Source organism: Tupaia chinensis, unplaced genomic scaffold (assembly GCF_000334495.1).
Source record: "Tupaia chinensis unplaced genomic scaffold, TupChi_1.0 Scaffold000263_1, whole genome shotgun sequence".
Taxonomy (NCBI): domain Eukaryota; kingdom Metazoa; phylum Chordata; class Mammalia; order Scandentia; family Tupaiidae; genus Tupaia; species Tupaia belangeri.
In genome coordinates, this window is record NW_006159743.1 from 509,260 (window position 1) to 524,759 (window position 15,500).

The window sequence follows — 15,500 nt, forward strand, 5'->3', positions numbered from 1 at the left end:
ATGGGAAAGGAGGAGTCTCACATCAACATTGTTGTCATTGAACACGTAGATTCCTGCAAGTCCACAACTACTGGCCATCTGATCGACAAATGTGGTGGGATCAACAAAAGAACCATCAGAAAATTTGAGAAGGAGGCTGCTGAGATGGGAAAGGGCTCCTTCAAATACGCCTGGGTCTTGAATAAACTGAAAGCTGAACGTGAGCATGGTATCACCACTGATATCTCCCTGTGGAAGTTTGAGACCAGCAAGTATTATGTGACTATCATCGATGCCCCAGGACACAGAGACATTATCCAAAACATGATTACAGACGCATTTCAGGCTGACTGTGCTGTCCTGATTGTTGCTGCTGGTGTTAGTGAATTCGAAGCTGGTATCTCCAAGAACGGGCAGACCTGTGAGCATGCCCTTCTGGCTTACACACTGGGTGTGAAACAACTAATTGTTGGTGTTAACAAAATGAATTCTACTGAGCCACCCTACAGTCAGAAGAGATATGAGGAAATTGTTAAAGAAGTCAGCACCTACATTAAGAAAATTGGTTACAATCCTGATGTGGTAGCATTTGTGCCAGTTTCTGGTTGGAATGGTGACAACATGTTGGAGCCAAGTGCTAATATGCCATAGTTCATGGGGTATTAAAGTCACCCATAAAGATGGCAATGCCAGTGGAACCACACTGCTTGAAGCTCTGGATTGCATCCTACCACCACCTCGTCCAACTGACAAGCCCTTGCATCTGCCCCTCTAGGATGTGTACACTATCGGTGGTATTGGCACTGTCCCCGTGGGCCGAGTGGAGACTGGTGTGCTCAAACCTGGTATGGTGGTCACCTTTGCACCAGTGAATGTGACAACTGAAGTAGTCTGTTGAACTTCACCATAAAGCTCTGAGTGAAGCTCTTCCTGGGGACAATGTGGGTTTCAATGTCAAGAACGTGTCTGTCAAAGATGTTCGACATAGCAATGTTGCTGGTGACAGCAAAAATGACCCACCAGTGGAAGCAGCTGTCTTCACTGCTCAGGTGATTATCCTGAACCATCCAGGCCAAATCAGCACTGGCTACGCCCCTGTACTGGGTTGTCAAGCTCACATTGCTTGCAAGTTTGCTGAGCCGAAGGAAAAGATTGATTGCCATTCTGGTAAAAAGCTGGAAGGTGGCCCTAAATTCTTGAAATCTGGTGATGCTGCCATCGTTGAAATGGTTCCCAGCAAGCCCATGTGTGTTGGGAGCTTCTCTGACTATCCTCCTCTGGTTGTTTGGCTGTTCATGATATGAGACAGTCAGCCTGGGGCGTCATCAAAGAAGACTCCTGGAACTGGCACGGTCACCAAGTCTGCCCAGAAAGCTCAGAAGGCTCAATGAATATCCCTAATTCCTGCCACCCCAGTCTTAATCAGTGGTGGAAGAACAGTCTCAGAACTGTTTGTCTCGGCCATCTAAGTTTAATAGTAAAATACTGGTTAATGATAACAATGCATCGTAAAACCTTCAGAAGGAAAGGAACATGTTTTGTGGACCATTTTGTTTTTTTGTGTGTGGCAGTTTTAAGTTAGTTTTTAAAATCAGTACTTTTTAATGGAAACAACTTGACCAAAAATATGTCACAGAATTTTGAGACCCATTAAAACAAAATTTAATGAGAAATCCATGTCTTCTTTTGGTCAACAATGAGACTTCATAGAAAAATGTTCAGGCAAAAAGTTGAGTTTGTAATCCTTCTTGTATTAAAAACCTGTTAGAACTTTTTAAAGAATATGGTAATTTAGATTTTTTTTTTCTGGGTTGGGAGTTAGGGTCATTATTTTTCACCTTTCTAAGAAGACAGAATCTTTTTTTTTTTCTTTTTTTTAAGAGGTTTTTGCTACAGGGCACGTGCACTCGCCAGAAAGACAGAGAGAGACAGAGAGACAGAAAGCGAGATATCACTCCCCAGGGAGGATGGCCACGCCACAATCCCTTCTCCTCCATACTCCTCTTGGGATCTTGGGCACGCACGCACACGTGCCCGGCGTGAGTTTAAGCCACCGGGTCTGGGACTTGAACCATGGTCGACTACATCGGAGTCTAGCAACATAGCCATTACACTAACTGCTGGTCCCAGAAGACAGAATCTTAATACCTGTTTACATATTTCCTCTAAAAGGCCAAATCCTGTGGTAATGGCTGTGTGTTGCATATAAAATTTTGTAGTTAATCAATATTAAGTAAATTTGTTTGAACAACAACAAAAATCCAGATGGATCTGACCAAAATGTAAAATGTTCACTTTTTAAAAGACACAACTAAGAAAGTCAAGAACAAGGTATGGACTAGGAAAAAGAGCCTGCCCACTATATCTGTATCCACCAATTCAACCAACCACTAGTGGACTCCATGTGGCTGACTGTGAGTTCGAGTCCTGGACCTGGCAGCTTGAAACACGCAGGGCATGTATGTGTACATGCCCAAAATCCCAGCAGGAAAATGGTAGGAACTGCAGCATAGCCATCCCCTCTGGGAGGTGATTTATACTTTCTCTCTCATTTTCTCTTTCTCTCTCCTCTCCAGCAAGCATGTGCACCTTATAACAAAAACTTTTAAAAAATGGGGGGGGGGGGGGGGGGAAAAAAAATGGTTAAGGTGCTGGACACTCCCACATGGCTGACCACAGTTTTGAGTCCTGGCCCTGGTGGCTTGCTTTCTCACTTTCTCTCTCTCTCTTTCTTTCTGTGTGTGTCTCTCTCTGGTCAAATTAAATAAATGAATGAATAGATTAAAATTTTAAAACAAAAAGAGGGGGGAGAAAATGTTTGGTTGACATGTACTATGTGGTTAACTCTATGATGACTGCATCTGTACTAAATATGTATAGACTGTTTTTTTCTTGTCATTATTCCCTGAGCAATATAGTATGACAACTAATTACAGAGTATATATTGTATGAGATATGATATATTATCCAGAGATGATTTAACATATGTGAGGAAATGTGTACAGGTTATATGTAAATACCTTACCATTTTATTTATTTACTTACTTTTGATTGCCAGAGGGCACATAAACTCACCAGAGAGAGATGGGGTGGAGGAAGAAAATAGTCCTCGGTGGGGCATGGTCATGCTACAGTTTCTTCTCTTGTTTCCCCATCTTGTCAGGATCCTGAGCCAGTACACATGTGCCTGGCATATTTTTCAAACCACTGGGGCTGGGATTTAAACTGTGGTTGGCCATGTGGGATCCAACTTCCCTAATACCGAGGCTACAGGACCAGCTCTATACCATCTTGTACAATGGACTTGAACATCTGCAGATTTTGGTATCACAGAGGTCCTAGAACCATTCTCCTGCAGATATCAAGGGACAACTATATTTACAATCATAAGAAGACTTGGTATGAATTATCTATTGCTCACAATTACTCAGAAACTTAGCACTTTGAGACAACAAGTAGTTATAATGTCACACAGTTTCTGGGTGTCAGGAATCTGGGTGCAGCTGTTGGTCAGTGCTGAAATCACACCTGAGCTGGACTAGAACTAGAGAATCTTTTTCTAAGCTCGCTCACACAGATATTGACAAGCCTCATTTTCTTGCTGACTATTGACCGGGGGAAAGATAATCCCCAATTTAGTATGGTTCAACCTACCTTTTTATTTGCTTTTCAATGATGTGAAAGCAACATAGTTTCAATAGAAACCATTCTTGGAATTGTGGTCTTCTCCATATGTGGTATGATCTCTTTCACCATACTGAGCAGTGGTAGTGAGTCACAGCTCCCACTTAGCCAAATGAACACAAGGTTAAACGATTTATACTCTAGAGTGTCCTATGTTGCTATAGGATTTTCCCCAATGATCTCCCGTTGCTAGAGAGGTCCTACCTTACTCCAGGATTGGCCTGCGTTCTGATTATAAACAGCAGCAGTAATATGATGTTACTTCCGAGAGAGTGTTTTGAAAAAGGCTGTGGCATCCTTGGCACTGCCTTTCTGTCCTTGGCACTTGCTCTTTTATTCTCTCTCCTAGATCTCTCAAAGTACTGGTTTAAATTCTTTTTTATTTATGGATATCTTATTGTCCAACCACCAATTATTAAAACAAACTACCATGCTGTTAGCAGCCTTACAGAGAGGCCTATGTGGCAGGGCTTGAAGTCTCTAACATAACTGTCCTGAGTATGTTCAAGGCAGGCAAAGCTAAGCTATAATGTTCTGTAGGTTTTGACTTGGGATATTTCAGTTTATGATGGGTTTTCAGAATATAACCTTATCGTAAATCATGGAGCATCTGTATTAGTTTGCTACAGCTGTTGTAACAAAATAGAGATCGAATGACAAAAAACGGAAATGTATTTTTTCACAATTCTTCCAATTGAACGTCCAATATGTAGGTGTCAGGGTTTTTTTGTTTGTTTTTTTTCTTTTTTTCCCTGATTATTTCCAAAGTCCAGGATTTGGAGCATACATCCACATATGCTCAGTGTGCTTTTTCATACTGCCAGGTCCAGGACTTGAACCATGCTGTCGGCAATGTGGGATCCAGCCTCCTTAACCACCAAGCCACTAGCTGACCCACTTTCTTCTCTAAAGGCACCAGTCAGATTGGCTTAGGACTTACCCTAAGGGCTTGATTTTAATTTAATTGCCTCTTTAAAGGCCCTATGTTCACATACAGTCACAATCTGATGTGCTGGGTCTTAGGACCTCAACATACGAATTTCACAGGGACACGATTTAGCCTGTACAACCAGAGACTTCAAGCCCTGCCACATAGGCCTCTCTGTAAGGCTGCTAACAGCATGGTAGTTTGTTTTAATAATTGGTGGTTGGACAATAAGATATCCATAAATAAAAAAGAATTTAAACCAGTACTTTGAGAGATCTAGGAGAGAGAACAAAGAGCACGTGCCAAGGACAGAAAGGCAGTGCCAAGGATGCCACAGCCTTTTTCAAAACACTCTCTCGGAAGTAACATCATATTACTGCCGCTGTTCATAATCAGAGCACAGGCCAATCCTGGAGTAAGGTAGGACCTCTCTAGCAACGGGGGATCATTGGGGAAAATCTCGGTATCCAGCTACTACAGACTTTGTTCATGACATATGGAGAACCACTACAATTTTTTTCCTAGAGGTTTTGGCTTTAGGGCATGTGTTCTAGCCAGAGAAAGAGAGAGAAATAGACACAGTGAGAAGGAAAGTGAAAAATCACCCCCGAGGGGAGATGGCCATACCACAATTCGTTCTCCTACTGTTCTCTTCCCGGGATTTTGGGCTTGCATGCATGCACAACTGGCGTGATTTTCAAGCCACCATGTTCAGGACTTGAACCATGAACAGCCATGTGGGAGTCCAGTAACGTAACCACTATGCCATCTGCTGGCCCTAAACCACTACAACCACTACAATTCAACGATAAAAAAAAAAAAATGTGTGGAGCCAGTAGGCAGCATAGTGATTAAGGTACCGGATTCCCACATGAGCAAATGTAGTTCAAGTCCTGGACACAGTGGCTTGAGAACCATGCCAGGTGTGTATGCATATGCACCAAAAATCCCGAGAGGAAAATGGAGGTTAAGGGATTGCAGCATGGCCATCACCCCAGGGGAGTGATTTCTCACTTTCCCACTCTCTGTCTCTCCAGCGAGCATACTTGCCTTATGGCAAAAACCTGAACAAAGATTTTAAGTGAATTAAAAATCGACAAAATATTTGAATATTTTTGCTTTCTCCCTCTCCTTCTCTCTCTGTCTCCCTCTGATAGGTGCATGTCCCTTCTGGCAAAAATTAATTAATTAATTAAACATATATTTAGCATATGGCACAGTAACTTCATTGGTAGTAGATAGCCACTAACAGGAAATGAAAACCTACAGGGGATTTTAAAAAGTTCACAGAAAACTGAATTAAAATATGAGTTTTTTGGGACCAGCAGTTAGCGTAATGGCTATGTCGCTGAACTCCCATGTAGTCGGCCACGGTTCGAGTCCTGGACCCGGTGGCTTAAACTCAAGCCGGGTGCATGTGCGTGTGTGCCCAAAATCCCGAGAGGAGAATGGAGGAGAAAGGATTGCAGTGTGACCATCCCCCCTGGGGGGTGATTTCTCACTTTCTGTCTCTCTGTCTCTCTGGCGAGCGCACGCCCTATAGCAAAAACCGCTCAAAAAAAAAAAAAGAATTTTTTTGGTACAAAAATTTTTTTAAAATATATGTATAGGCTTTTTTTTTTTTTTTCTTTTTTTTTTTTTTGGAGTTCAGGACTTGAACCACAGTTGGCTACATGGCAATCCTGCAAGGTAAATATTATGCCATCTGCTGGTCCCTCAACTGACATTTTAAGTAGAGACTGTCCATAGGATTCTTCTGGAAGCTTCATCTTCACCACCTAGAGATTTTACCCAGTTCTCCAAACTCACTTCATTGCTCTTTCTAGCTGAGCTCAATTTGTGGTGCCCCAGCTGAGTTCAAACCTTCCTCTTTCTGACCAGCAGGTGGGATGGTGGCTAAGGTGGTGGACTCTCACACGGCTGACCACAGTTTGAGTCCTGCACCTGACAGCTTGGAAATCGAGCTCGATGCATATTCAAAATCCTGAGAGGAGACTGGAAGTAAAGGGATTGCTGTGTGGTCATCCCTCCTGGAGGATGATTTCTTATTTTCCTTCTCTGTCTCTCTCCAGCAAAAGCCCCTTATGGCAAATAAATAAATAAACAACCTCTCTTCCTCACTCTGCTTTCCTATTCACAATTCTCATATCCTGACCAATGTGTGAATGGTAACAGCTGAACGGCATACAAACATGGTTTGAGGGGAGAGCAGCCCACAGTCATGTCTTCAAAGTCTCTTCATGCAGTGGGAAATATATATCTCACATTAATTATGTGAAGATTAGGTGAAAGCGCTATTAAATGCAATTTATAGGTGCAATTGGTTTGAACTGAGCTCTTGTGCTAGGTCCAGCAGACCAAACCAAAATGTAGTTTTGCTGAACTTACATTCCTCAAAACTAAAACTTAAGTTGTTTATCTGACTTTCTGAGAGTTCAGGAGAATAAGCTGTAATAGCCAAATACCCAAACAGGCCCATTTTTTCCTGGCATGATAAGGGAGTCCTCTCTGCCCTAACTTTTACAAGCAAAATAACTTTGAAATGACCAATCTTTATTTTTTTTTCTATGTCTGCTTTCCTTGGTCCTTTCTGTCTATAAAACCAACCTCCGCTCATCAGAACTCTCAATCTTACAGAATGAAGTGTTGCCTGACTCTAGACTCACAAAAACCAATTAAAATCTTTAAATTTGCTGTAGTTTTGTCTTTTGACGATGCCGAATACCCAGTATGTAATACTAGTAATGCTTAAAAGTTACTGAAATAGATGCAAAGTGGTTTTTGGTTTAGAGTGTGTGTTTAGATTATCCCTTGAGCTTTGGCCATCTTTAAACAGGGAAATACATCAGAAGGGAATCCAAAAAGTTGAAGAAACAAATGGGATTACAGTGTAATGGTCTGGAGTAAGACTCAGAAGACATCATCTCAAGAAAAAAAGGAAAGTTTATTGAAAGAAAGAGTGCCAGGGGTCTGAAGCTGGAATTGCCTCGCCCCAGCTGCCAGGATGGAAAGGCCTTCTTTTACAGGGTAATCAAGCTATTTTGGGAGCCTGTCTGACTGATATGCAGGGGAGCTGATATGCAGGGGAGTTAGGCATAGTGGAATAAACATACATGAAACATTTGGTGGGTCTTTTTGATTCATCTCTAGGAGGTTAGACCTCCCTGTACTCCCTTTGGGTCTTCATCTGATACTTTCTGGGTCAGTGTGGCCTTGCAGTAGCAGTACCTGGAGTATAGGCTCTTGCCAAGACCAACTATGCCAAAGTTCGGCCTTTGTTCCTTCCCAGGCCTGGTGTGATGTCAGGTGGTACTCAGAAGAACTTTACTGAATGGGACCTTACACAGTGCAGGTTTATTTTGGTGGAGAATTTTTTTAATCCATGTAGTTTGTTGGGTTTTTTTGTTTTGTTTTGTTTTGTTTTGTTTTTTTTACTTTATTTGTTGTTATTATTTTTCAATTTGACCAGAAAGAGACAGAGAGAGTAAAAGAGAAAGTGAGAAAGAAAGACACCAGATCCAGGACTTGAACCATGTTAGAGTCCAGCACCTTAACCACCATACCACCTGCCAGCCCCTCAGTGTAGTTTTTATTGTTTTTTACTTTAAGTTCATCAAATTTAATAATTTTTTCTATACATACACATTTATTTGCTACTGAAAGGTAAAATATCAAAATTCCCTTTTATTGCAATTCAAATTTTTGAAAGCTAGAAAAATCTAATTACTTATCCTGATCACTATGTTCTAGCTGAACTATCCCATGTTTTATTTTCATCCCTTCCCCAGAAATCACTTTGTTCAAAACTGAATGCTGGGTTTCGTCTCATACTCCAGGCTTCTAAAACACATACATTTGAGAACTACTGGTGCTTCTTGGGTCATGTCAGAAAGTACAAACACAGTACCATACTTTGAACTCTTTGAACTACAATTAAACTACACATATTCCTTACAAATCGCTGGTATCAAGATAGAGATGCACAAAGAAAAATAAGTCACAGAACTCAGAGGTTATCAAAAGTAGCTGTCTCAGGAACCAGCAGTTAGCGTAATGGCTATGTCACTGGACTCCCACGTAGCCGACCACGGTTCGCATCCCGGACCCGGTGGCTTAAACTCACGCCAGGTGTGTGTGCGTGCGTGCCCAAGATCCCGAGAGGAGAATGGAGGAGAAGGGACTGCGGCATGACCATCCCCCCTGGGGAGTGATTTCTCACTTTCTGTCTCTATGTCTCTCTCTTTCTGGCGAGCTCACGCGCCCTATAGCAAAAACCTCTCCAAAAAACAAACACACAAAAGTAGCTGTCTCAGTCAGCTGCATACAATTACCAGCAGGAAAGACTAAGATTTATGGCTAAACTGACTTTCTATTTAGCATTTTTTCAGAGGGATCCCATACTGCAGTGACATTTGAGTGGGTCACTTCTTGGTTCATTCTGAATTCCTGAAGGGCTCAAGTCTCTTAAATCTCTTTAAGCTGAACTCCCTTAAGCCACATGTCTCTTCTCTTTCAAGTCGAGAAAATGTGTTAATTAAAAGGTATCACAGATTTATCATCCTTTCTTTCCTCACTGAAAACGTTTGTGCTCCTTTCTTATGTAGAGGATGCCACCTCTGATCTGAACTCTCTCTTCTCTTCTGACCAGTCGTTGGGAAGGGCCTTCTGGTAGAGGAGAAAGGAATCTGGTACCAAGATTGAGGGTCAAGTTACTAAATTCATTTATTAACGTTTCTGAGCAGATGGGAGGAGAGGCCACGAAAAGACCCACCTCCATTGCCAAATCCTGAATTGGGTGCTGCTGTAGCAAATGAGTTCTGCCCCAGGGAGTTATCAGAAGACCACATCGCTTCCTAGAAACTTGCCCCCTCTTCCATTTCTCCTGAAAAGATGCTTTTCTGTTTATTAACATTCCTAGAGGGGAAATTTAGCTGGAAAGTCAATCTCCAAAATGTTGGTGAGCCATTCAGAAATATTTAGGAGCCAGCAGATGGCAGTGATTAAAGCACTGGACTCGCACATGGTGGACGGGGTCTCATCCTAGACTTGGCAGCTGCAGTCACACCAGGCATGTGACTGTGCCCTCCATGTAGGTTTTTTTTGTTTTTTTTTTTTGAGAGGTTTTCGCTATAAGGCGCGTGCGCTCGCCAGACAGACAGAGAGACAGAGAGACAGAAAGCGAGAAATCACCCCCCAGGGGGGATGGCCTCGCAATCCCTTCTCCTCCATTCTCCTCGGGATCTTGGGCACGCACGCACACGCCCCCCCACCCCCCGCGTGAGTTTTAAGCCACCGGGTCCGGGACACGAACCGCAGTAGACTAGGTGGGAGTCCAGCGACATAGCTATTACGCTAACTGCTGGTTCCCCCTCCATGTAGTTTTTAAACAATTCACATTTCCCATGAGCTTTTTGTAGACTATACATACACACACACACATGTTTTTTTCTCTCTTTTTTCTTTTTTTGCACCGAAATAAAATAATTCGGATTCCATTTTTTTCCACAAACATTTTGGAGTACTTGTATTTATGTAGGCATGTATGTATATCCATGCGTGTTTGTGTGTATATATATATATATATATATATGTGTGTGTGTGTGTTTGTATGTGTATGAATCCCGTAGAAGCTGGGAATGGGGAACAGGCTGATGCAGGCTGTTACTGAAAGAATCGAGAGTTGAAAGAATAACTTAACGTCTTTTCTGCCTGAAGGATTAGGAATCCCAGTAACAGCCACCATAGATTGAGTTTGTGTCAGTCACTGTTAGCTGATTGCCGGCATGATTTCAGGCACAGTAACAGTAAGAGATTTGTAATACCATCTTCCCCGCCTTTAGGTGAAGAACTTGAAGGGGCGAAATATCAGGAGCGTCTTCCATTTCCATAGAAGTGTAAATCGAGTCTTTAATACTAAGTAGGGTGGATCTTACTTCAAGACTACGAGAGTACCACTCCTGACCACTCGAATCCGCTCCTGGTTTTTTTTTGCACCAAGCACAGCGCTGGGGCCTTGAGGGAAAAGGAGGGGCAAGGTGGGAGCCTCGGTGGGTGTGGCCTCACGCAGGTTTTGTTGGAGACACAGGCGGGACCGCCACGGAGCCGTAAAGAACACATAAGTCGTGAAGCGGCGACGTGCGTAAGCATTACTTTACGGCAGTCCGGGCGCGCGCGCCTGACAGTAGCGGCTTGCGGCTTGTAGGCTACACACGTGGGCCGGTTCGCGGTTCCGGCGGATTCCTCTTCTTGTTGGCCTGGAGTAGCCAACATTGACGGACAGAGTGACAGCAGTGGCCAGGAGTCGAGGGCTGATGGAGTTTGCTGCTGAAAATGAAGGGACCTCGGGAGATCTCCAGAGAGTAACCCAGGGGGCGCGGCTAAGTGCCGAGTCAGGTAGGGAGGGAGTTGGGGACTTAGGGATGGAGGAGGCCGGCGGTGAGGAAAAGAGGAATGGACTGTCGGGAATGAAGACGGGGAATGGAGAGGATGGAAGTGGACAAAGGGCAGAGGAGATGCGAATGGACTTGACGGTTGTGAAGCAAGAAATTATGGACTGGCCGGAAGTAGAAGAAGGCGTGTTGGACGGTCAGTGGGTAAAGCAAGAGGTGGAGGATGGGCCTCAAGGGAAGGATGAGAAGGCAGGCTTATTGGAGGTGAAACAGGAGATGGGTAGTAGTTTGATGGTAAAAGAGGAGAAGGTGGATGAGCCAGAAATAAAAGAAGAAAAAGTGAAGGTGAAGGAAGAGGTCACGGTTTGGCCAGAAGTGAAGGAAGAGGATGAGAAGTTAGAGATAAAACAAGAGATGCTTGTTGATCAAGACGTAAAAGAGGAGATGATGGATGGAGTGCATGTAAAGGAAGAGAAGGATTTCTTGAAGACAGAAGCCATGGATGATGTGAAGGTGAAAGAAGAGGCCCAGATTAGTCACCCAGTGGGCTGCAAGCGGAAACTGGCCATGTCAAGGTAGGATGGGGAGAAATCTGACTGGGGGAATAAAACTAGAGTCCTCTGTTGTATAGAGTGAAGGAAACTTAATCAGCAGAAGGTAGAATGTTGAAAAATAAGCACAAGTGTAGGTTTCTAGGGTTCCATTGGTGTTGGGGGGGGGAGCAGGGAGTAAGATTGTGGGGAGGTTGTCACTTGGCAACAGACTTGTGAAAAATAAGCTACTTTGATCGTGTCCAGTGGGTAATGGTTAAGTTAGGAAAGTGAAAGTTCTAGGAACCAATAGGCCCTTTGGAACCAGGTCTGGTTTGACTTAATATGTTCTTGACTTGGTACTCCTTTGAGAGGATAGAGATGAGAAAGAGTCTAATAAAAGCATTAATGACAGGGGCCAGGAGGTGTCCTGGTGGTTAAGGCTGGTAGATTCCCTCATGGCCAAACACAGTTCGCATCCTGGAACATCCTGGAACGGTGGCTTGAAAATCATGCTGGCACTTGTGTGTTCGTGTTCAAGATCCCAAGAGGAATATGGAAAGGGAATTGTGCGTGGCCAATCCCCTACACACACACCCCCAGGGGATAATTTCCCACTTTCCCTCTGGTGAGCACAGGTGCCCTGTCGCAAAACAAACAAACTAAAACTAAAACAAGCAAAAAAAATGAATGACAAATTGCATTAAGTTAAAGTTAGACAAAAATACACTTTAACTCACTATGTACTCAGTTGTCAAGCATCTCTATGGGTACCATGAATGTTCGTTGCTTCGAATTTTATTTCCTTAGTGTATGATCATGTGACAACATAAATAAGAGTGTTCAGATTCTTGGGAATATTTCTATCTATTGATAGAACACAGTAGACCAAATAGAAGTAGTTGTAATTTAGTTGCCTGTATCGAAAGATTCTAGAAGAGCAGCTGAAGACAAATAGACAAATAATGAATAATAGCATTTCAAGATTATCTGCTACCCATTCTGGGTTAGCTGTGGAATTGAAAAAGGAGCTACTGTTAATCTCTAGATTTGACTAGATCTTACATTCTTTTGGGGGGGGGGGTTAAGATTTGTTTGTTTGTTTTGCCGTAGGGTGTGTATGCTTGCTGAAAGGGGAAGTGAGAAATCATGTGTGGGGCGGGGGCGCACCACAATTCCTTCTTCATTGTCCTTCTGGGACTTTGGGCTTGCAAGCACATATGCCTAGCATATGTCCAAAGCCACCAGATTCGACACTTAAACTGTGGTTGGACAGGTGAGAATCCAGCAGCTCAACCACTCTGCCATCCGCTGGTCCCAGTGTGTGTTTTTAAAATATGTAAACATAGTTCATGAATTGGGCTTCTGGATTCATTCATTCAGTATCATACAGTCATTGCCAAATTGCCAAGAATTCTAAGTTAAAATATTGGTGAATAATTTCATTCTGGTCAAATGTGAGATGAATTTTTTAAAATTTAATACTTGTTTTCTTGAGTTACATATTATTAACAGCATTGTAAACATATTAATAGATGTTTGGAGAGGATTTCATAGAGAAGAATTTTCAAATGATGTTTGACAGCCATCAAGTATTTTGTCAAAGTTACTTGCAAGTACTTTATTGACTATGATTGCACATCTATAAATTGATTGTGACAGATAATTGAATCAGCATTAAAAGTTTATAAGCAGAATTACTATTTGATAATTTAGTAACTTACAAATGGGCTTTTGTAGGTGTGAAACTTGTGGCACAGAAGAAGCAAAATACAGATGTCCACGTTGTATGCGATATTCCTGCAGGTAAATATTTAACTTCTTACCTTATTTTATATGTGTGTCCTTTTTACCTTAAATATAACAGTACTTTCTCTTTGTTTCTTCAGTTTGCCATGTGTAAAGAAACACAAAGCAGAACTGACATGTAATGGAGTTCGAGATAAAACTGCATATGTTTCAATACAGCAGTTTACAGAAATGCATCTCCTCAGTGGTGAGCCATCTTATGCATAATAGATTAATGCTTCCTAGCCATTGGTGTGTGTGATTGTTTATTATCCTATTTTGAAATTATTAGATTATCGATTTTTGGAAGATGTGGCAAGAACAGCAGACCATATTTCCAGAGATGCTTTTTTGAAAAGACCAATAAGCTATAAACATGTAAGTATTTCTTATAATCCCCCATAATCCCTTCTGGTTAGAATTTCTTCCATTAAGTTAAATTCAGTTTTTCACTGAAATGTGTTTAAGTAGCTACCGTGATTTTGGGCTTTTGTGGTTACTAGGGATATTGTAGTAACTAAGCAAAGTTCTTCCTTTCGTGGAGCTTGTATTATAGTAGGAGAAATAGGAGATTAGAGGAACAAGTATAATTTCAGATAAAGTTATGTGCAAAGTAAAAGAAGGTGCAGGATATTAAAGAGTATGAAAATGGTGTTGGTTAGGGGAAGGTTGTCAGAGGGAAGGTTGTTTCCATTCATTGGTCAGGAGAAGCTTCTGAGATGACATTAAACAGCTTTCTTAATAATGGGAAAGTTTGTCATGTGAACATTTGGAGAAAGACTGTTCCATGTAGAGACAAAAACAAAAGTAAAGACTTGTGTCAGCAACAAGATTGATGTGTTTGAAGAATTAAAAATGGGCAAGGTGACTGAAGCGTAATAAGTGAGGAGGAAAGTGTTAAACATGAGGTTAGAGAACCTGGCAAGGGTTCCTAACCCATTCTAAGTAAAAAGTGGAAACCACAGGAGAGTTTATAGCATGTTTGCTTTTTTTCTTTTTTAAGTTTATTCATTTCTTCCATGAGGGACACTAAGGGAGAGAGAGAAACAGACAAACAGCCATCCACAACAGGGTTTTCATGTTGCAATGGAGGTAGGCACCCTCAATAGTCTTTACCCTGAGATCCTACCAGCTGCAGTCAGGCAAGATTATGGGTGTGCTTGTACACTGGGGATATACAGGGAGACATTCAGATGTGAACCAGGGACCTTCCTGTGTGGCTTCAGCATTGATTGTACACTTTGCTACTGCTGTGCCTCCATGGCTGGCCATGTTTGGCCACTTCTTTTTGAAAGACCATTCTTGCTGATATATGGACTTTACGGGGCAAGAATGGAAGATTGAAGCAGGGAGACCAGCTCTGAGACTTACAGTGATATTTATATGAAAGAAAATTATGTGTCAACTCTTATTTTTCCTCAAGCTTAATTGGGCATAATGAAATTTCTATTTAAAGATGAATTGCGTTTTTATTTTTTCCTTTTATAGTGAAATGTACTGTCTATAAAAAATCATAAATTGAAAATACAGTTTTATAGTTATAAAATACATCCATGTAACTAATATCCAGGTCTACAATTAGAATATTACTAGCTTCCTAGAAGTTCTCTGTCAGTCTTTTATGCCCTTCCTTGAACTGTTCTCATTTCTGAATAGTTTTATGTCTTAGGACCATATCACAGTTAAGGTATTATTCTTCGTATTATTCATGAACTTTGGATTTTCTGAAATAGCAACCAAAAAAGAGGGATAGCTCCATAGCCTGGTGATTCAGGAAGCTGGTTCCCACATGACCAACCATTCAGTTTAAGTTCTGGACCTGGTGGCTTGAGAAACATGTTGAGAAAGTGTGCGTGTGTCCAAAATCCTAAAGAGAGGAAGAGATGGGGAAGGGATTGCAGTGTGACCATTCTACATGAGGGGTGCTTTCTTTGTTACTATCTCTTTGTCTCTCTCCATCTGTAGATAGCCTCTGGCAAAATTAAAAAAAAAAAAAAACAACTTTAGAAACAGTGCTGTTGTGAACACTTCTGTTTATGAATTGTGGTTTTCATGTGTATATGTTTTTCTAAAATTTATATCTGGTAGTGGAATTGATTTGTTATGGGATATGAATATCTTCCATTTGACTAGAGAATACTAAAATATTTTCCAATTTACATTCCCACCAATTAAGTGTAAATGTGTCTATGGTCACTCTTT

At 41.8% G+C, this 15,500-nt stretch overlaps 1 protein-coding gene and 1 pseudogene across 1 annotated transcript in view; both read left to right on the forward strand.

Moving 5' to 3' along the window:
* On the forward strand, nt 1–1,382 carry LOC102473677 (elongation factor 1-alpha 1 pseudogene; annotated as a pseudogene).
* A 9,381-nt stretch (nt 1,383–10,763) lies between these two features.
* ZNHIT6 (zinc finger HIT-type containing 6) overlaps nt 10,764–15,500 on the forward strand; it is a 61,525-nt gene continuing 56,788 nt past the window's right edge. Inside the window, exons 1-4 of the mRNA XM_006149438.3 lie at nt 10,764–11,555; nt 13,251–13,316; nt 13,400–13,506; nt 13,591–13,676. Coding sequence (XP_006149500.1) covers nt 10,903–11,555; nt 13,251–13,316; nt 13,400–13,506; nt 13,591–13,676 — 912 coding nt within the window. The 5' untranslated portion in view covers nt 10,764–10,902. The remainder of the gene's footprint in view (nt 11,556–13,250; nt 13,317–13,399; nt 13,507–13,590; nt 13,677–15,500) is intronic.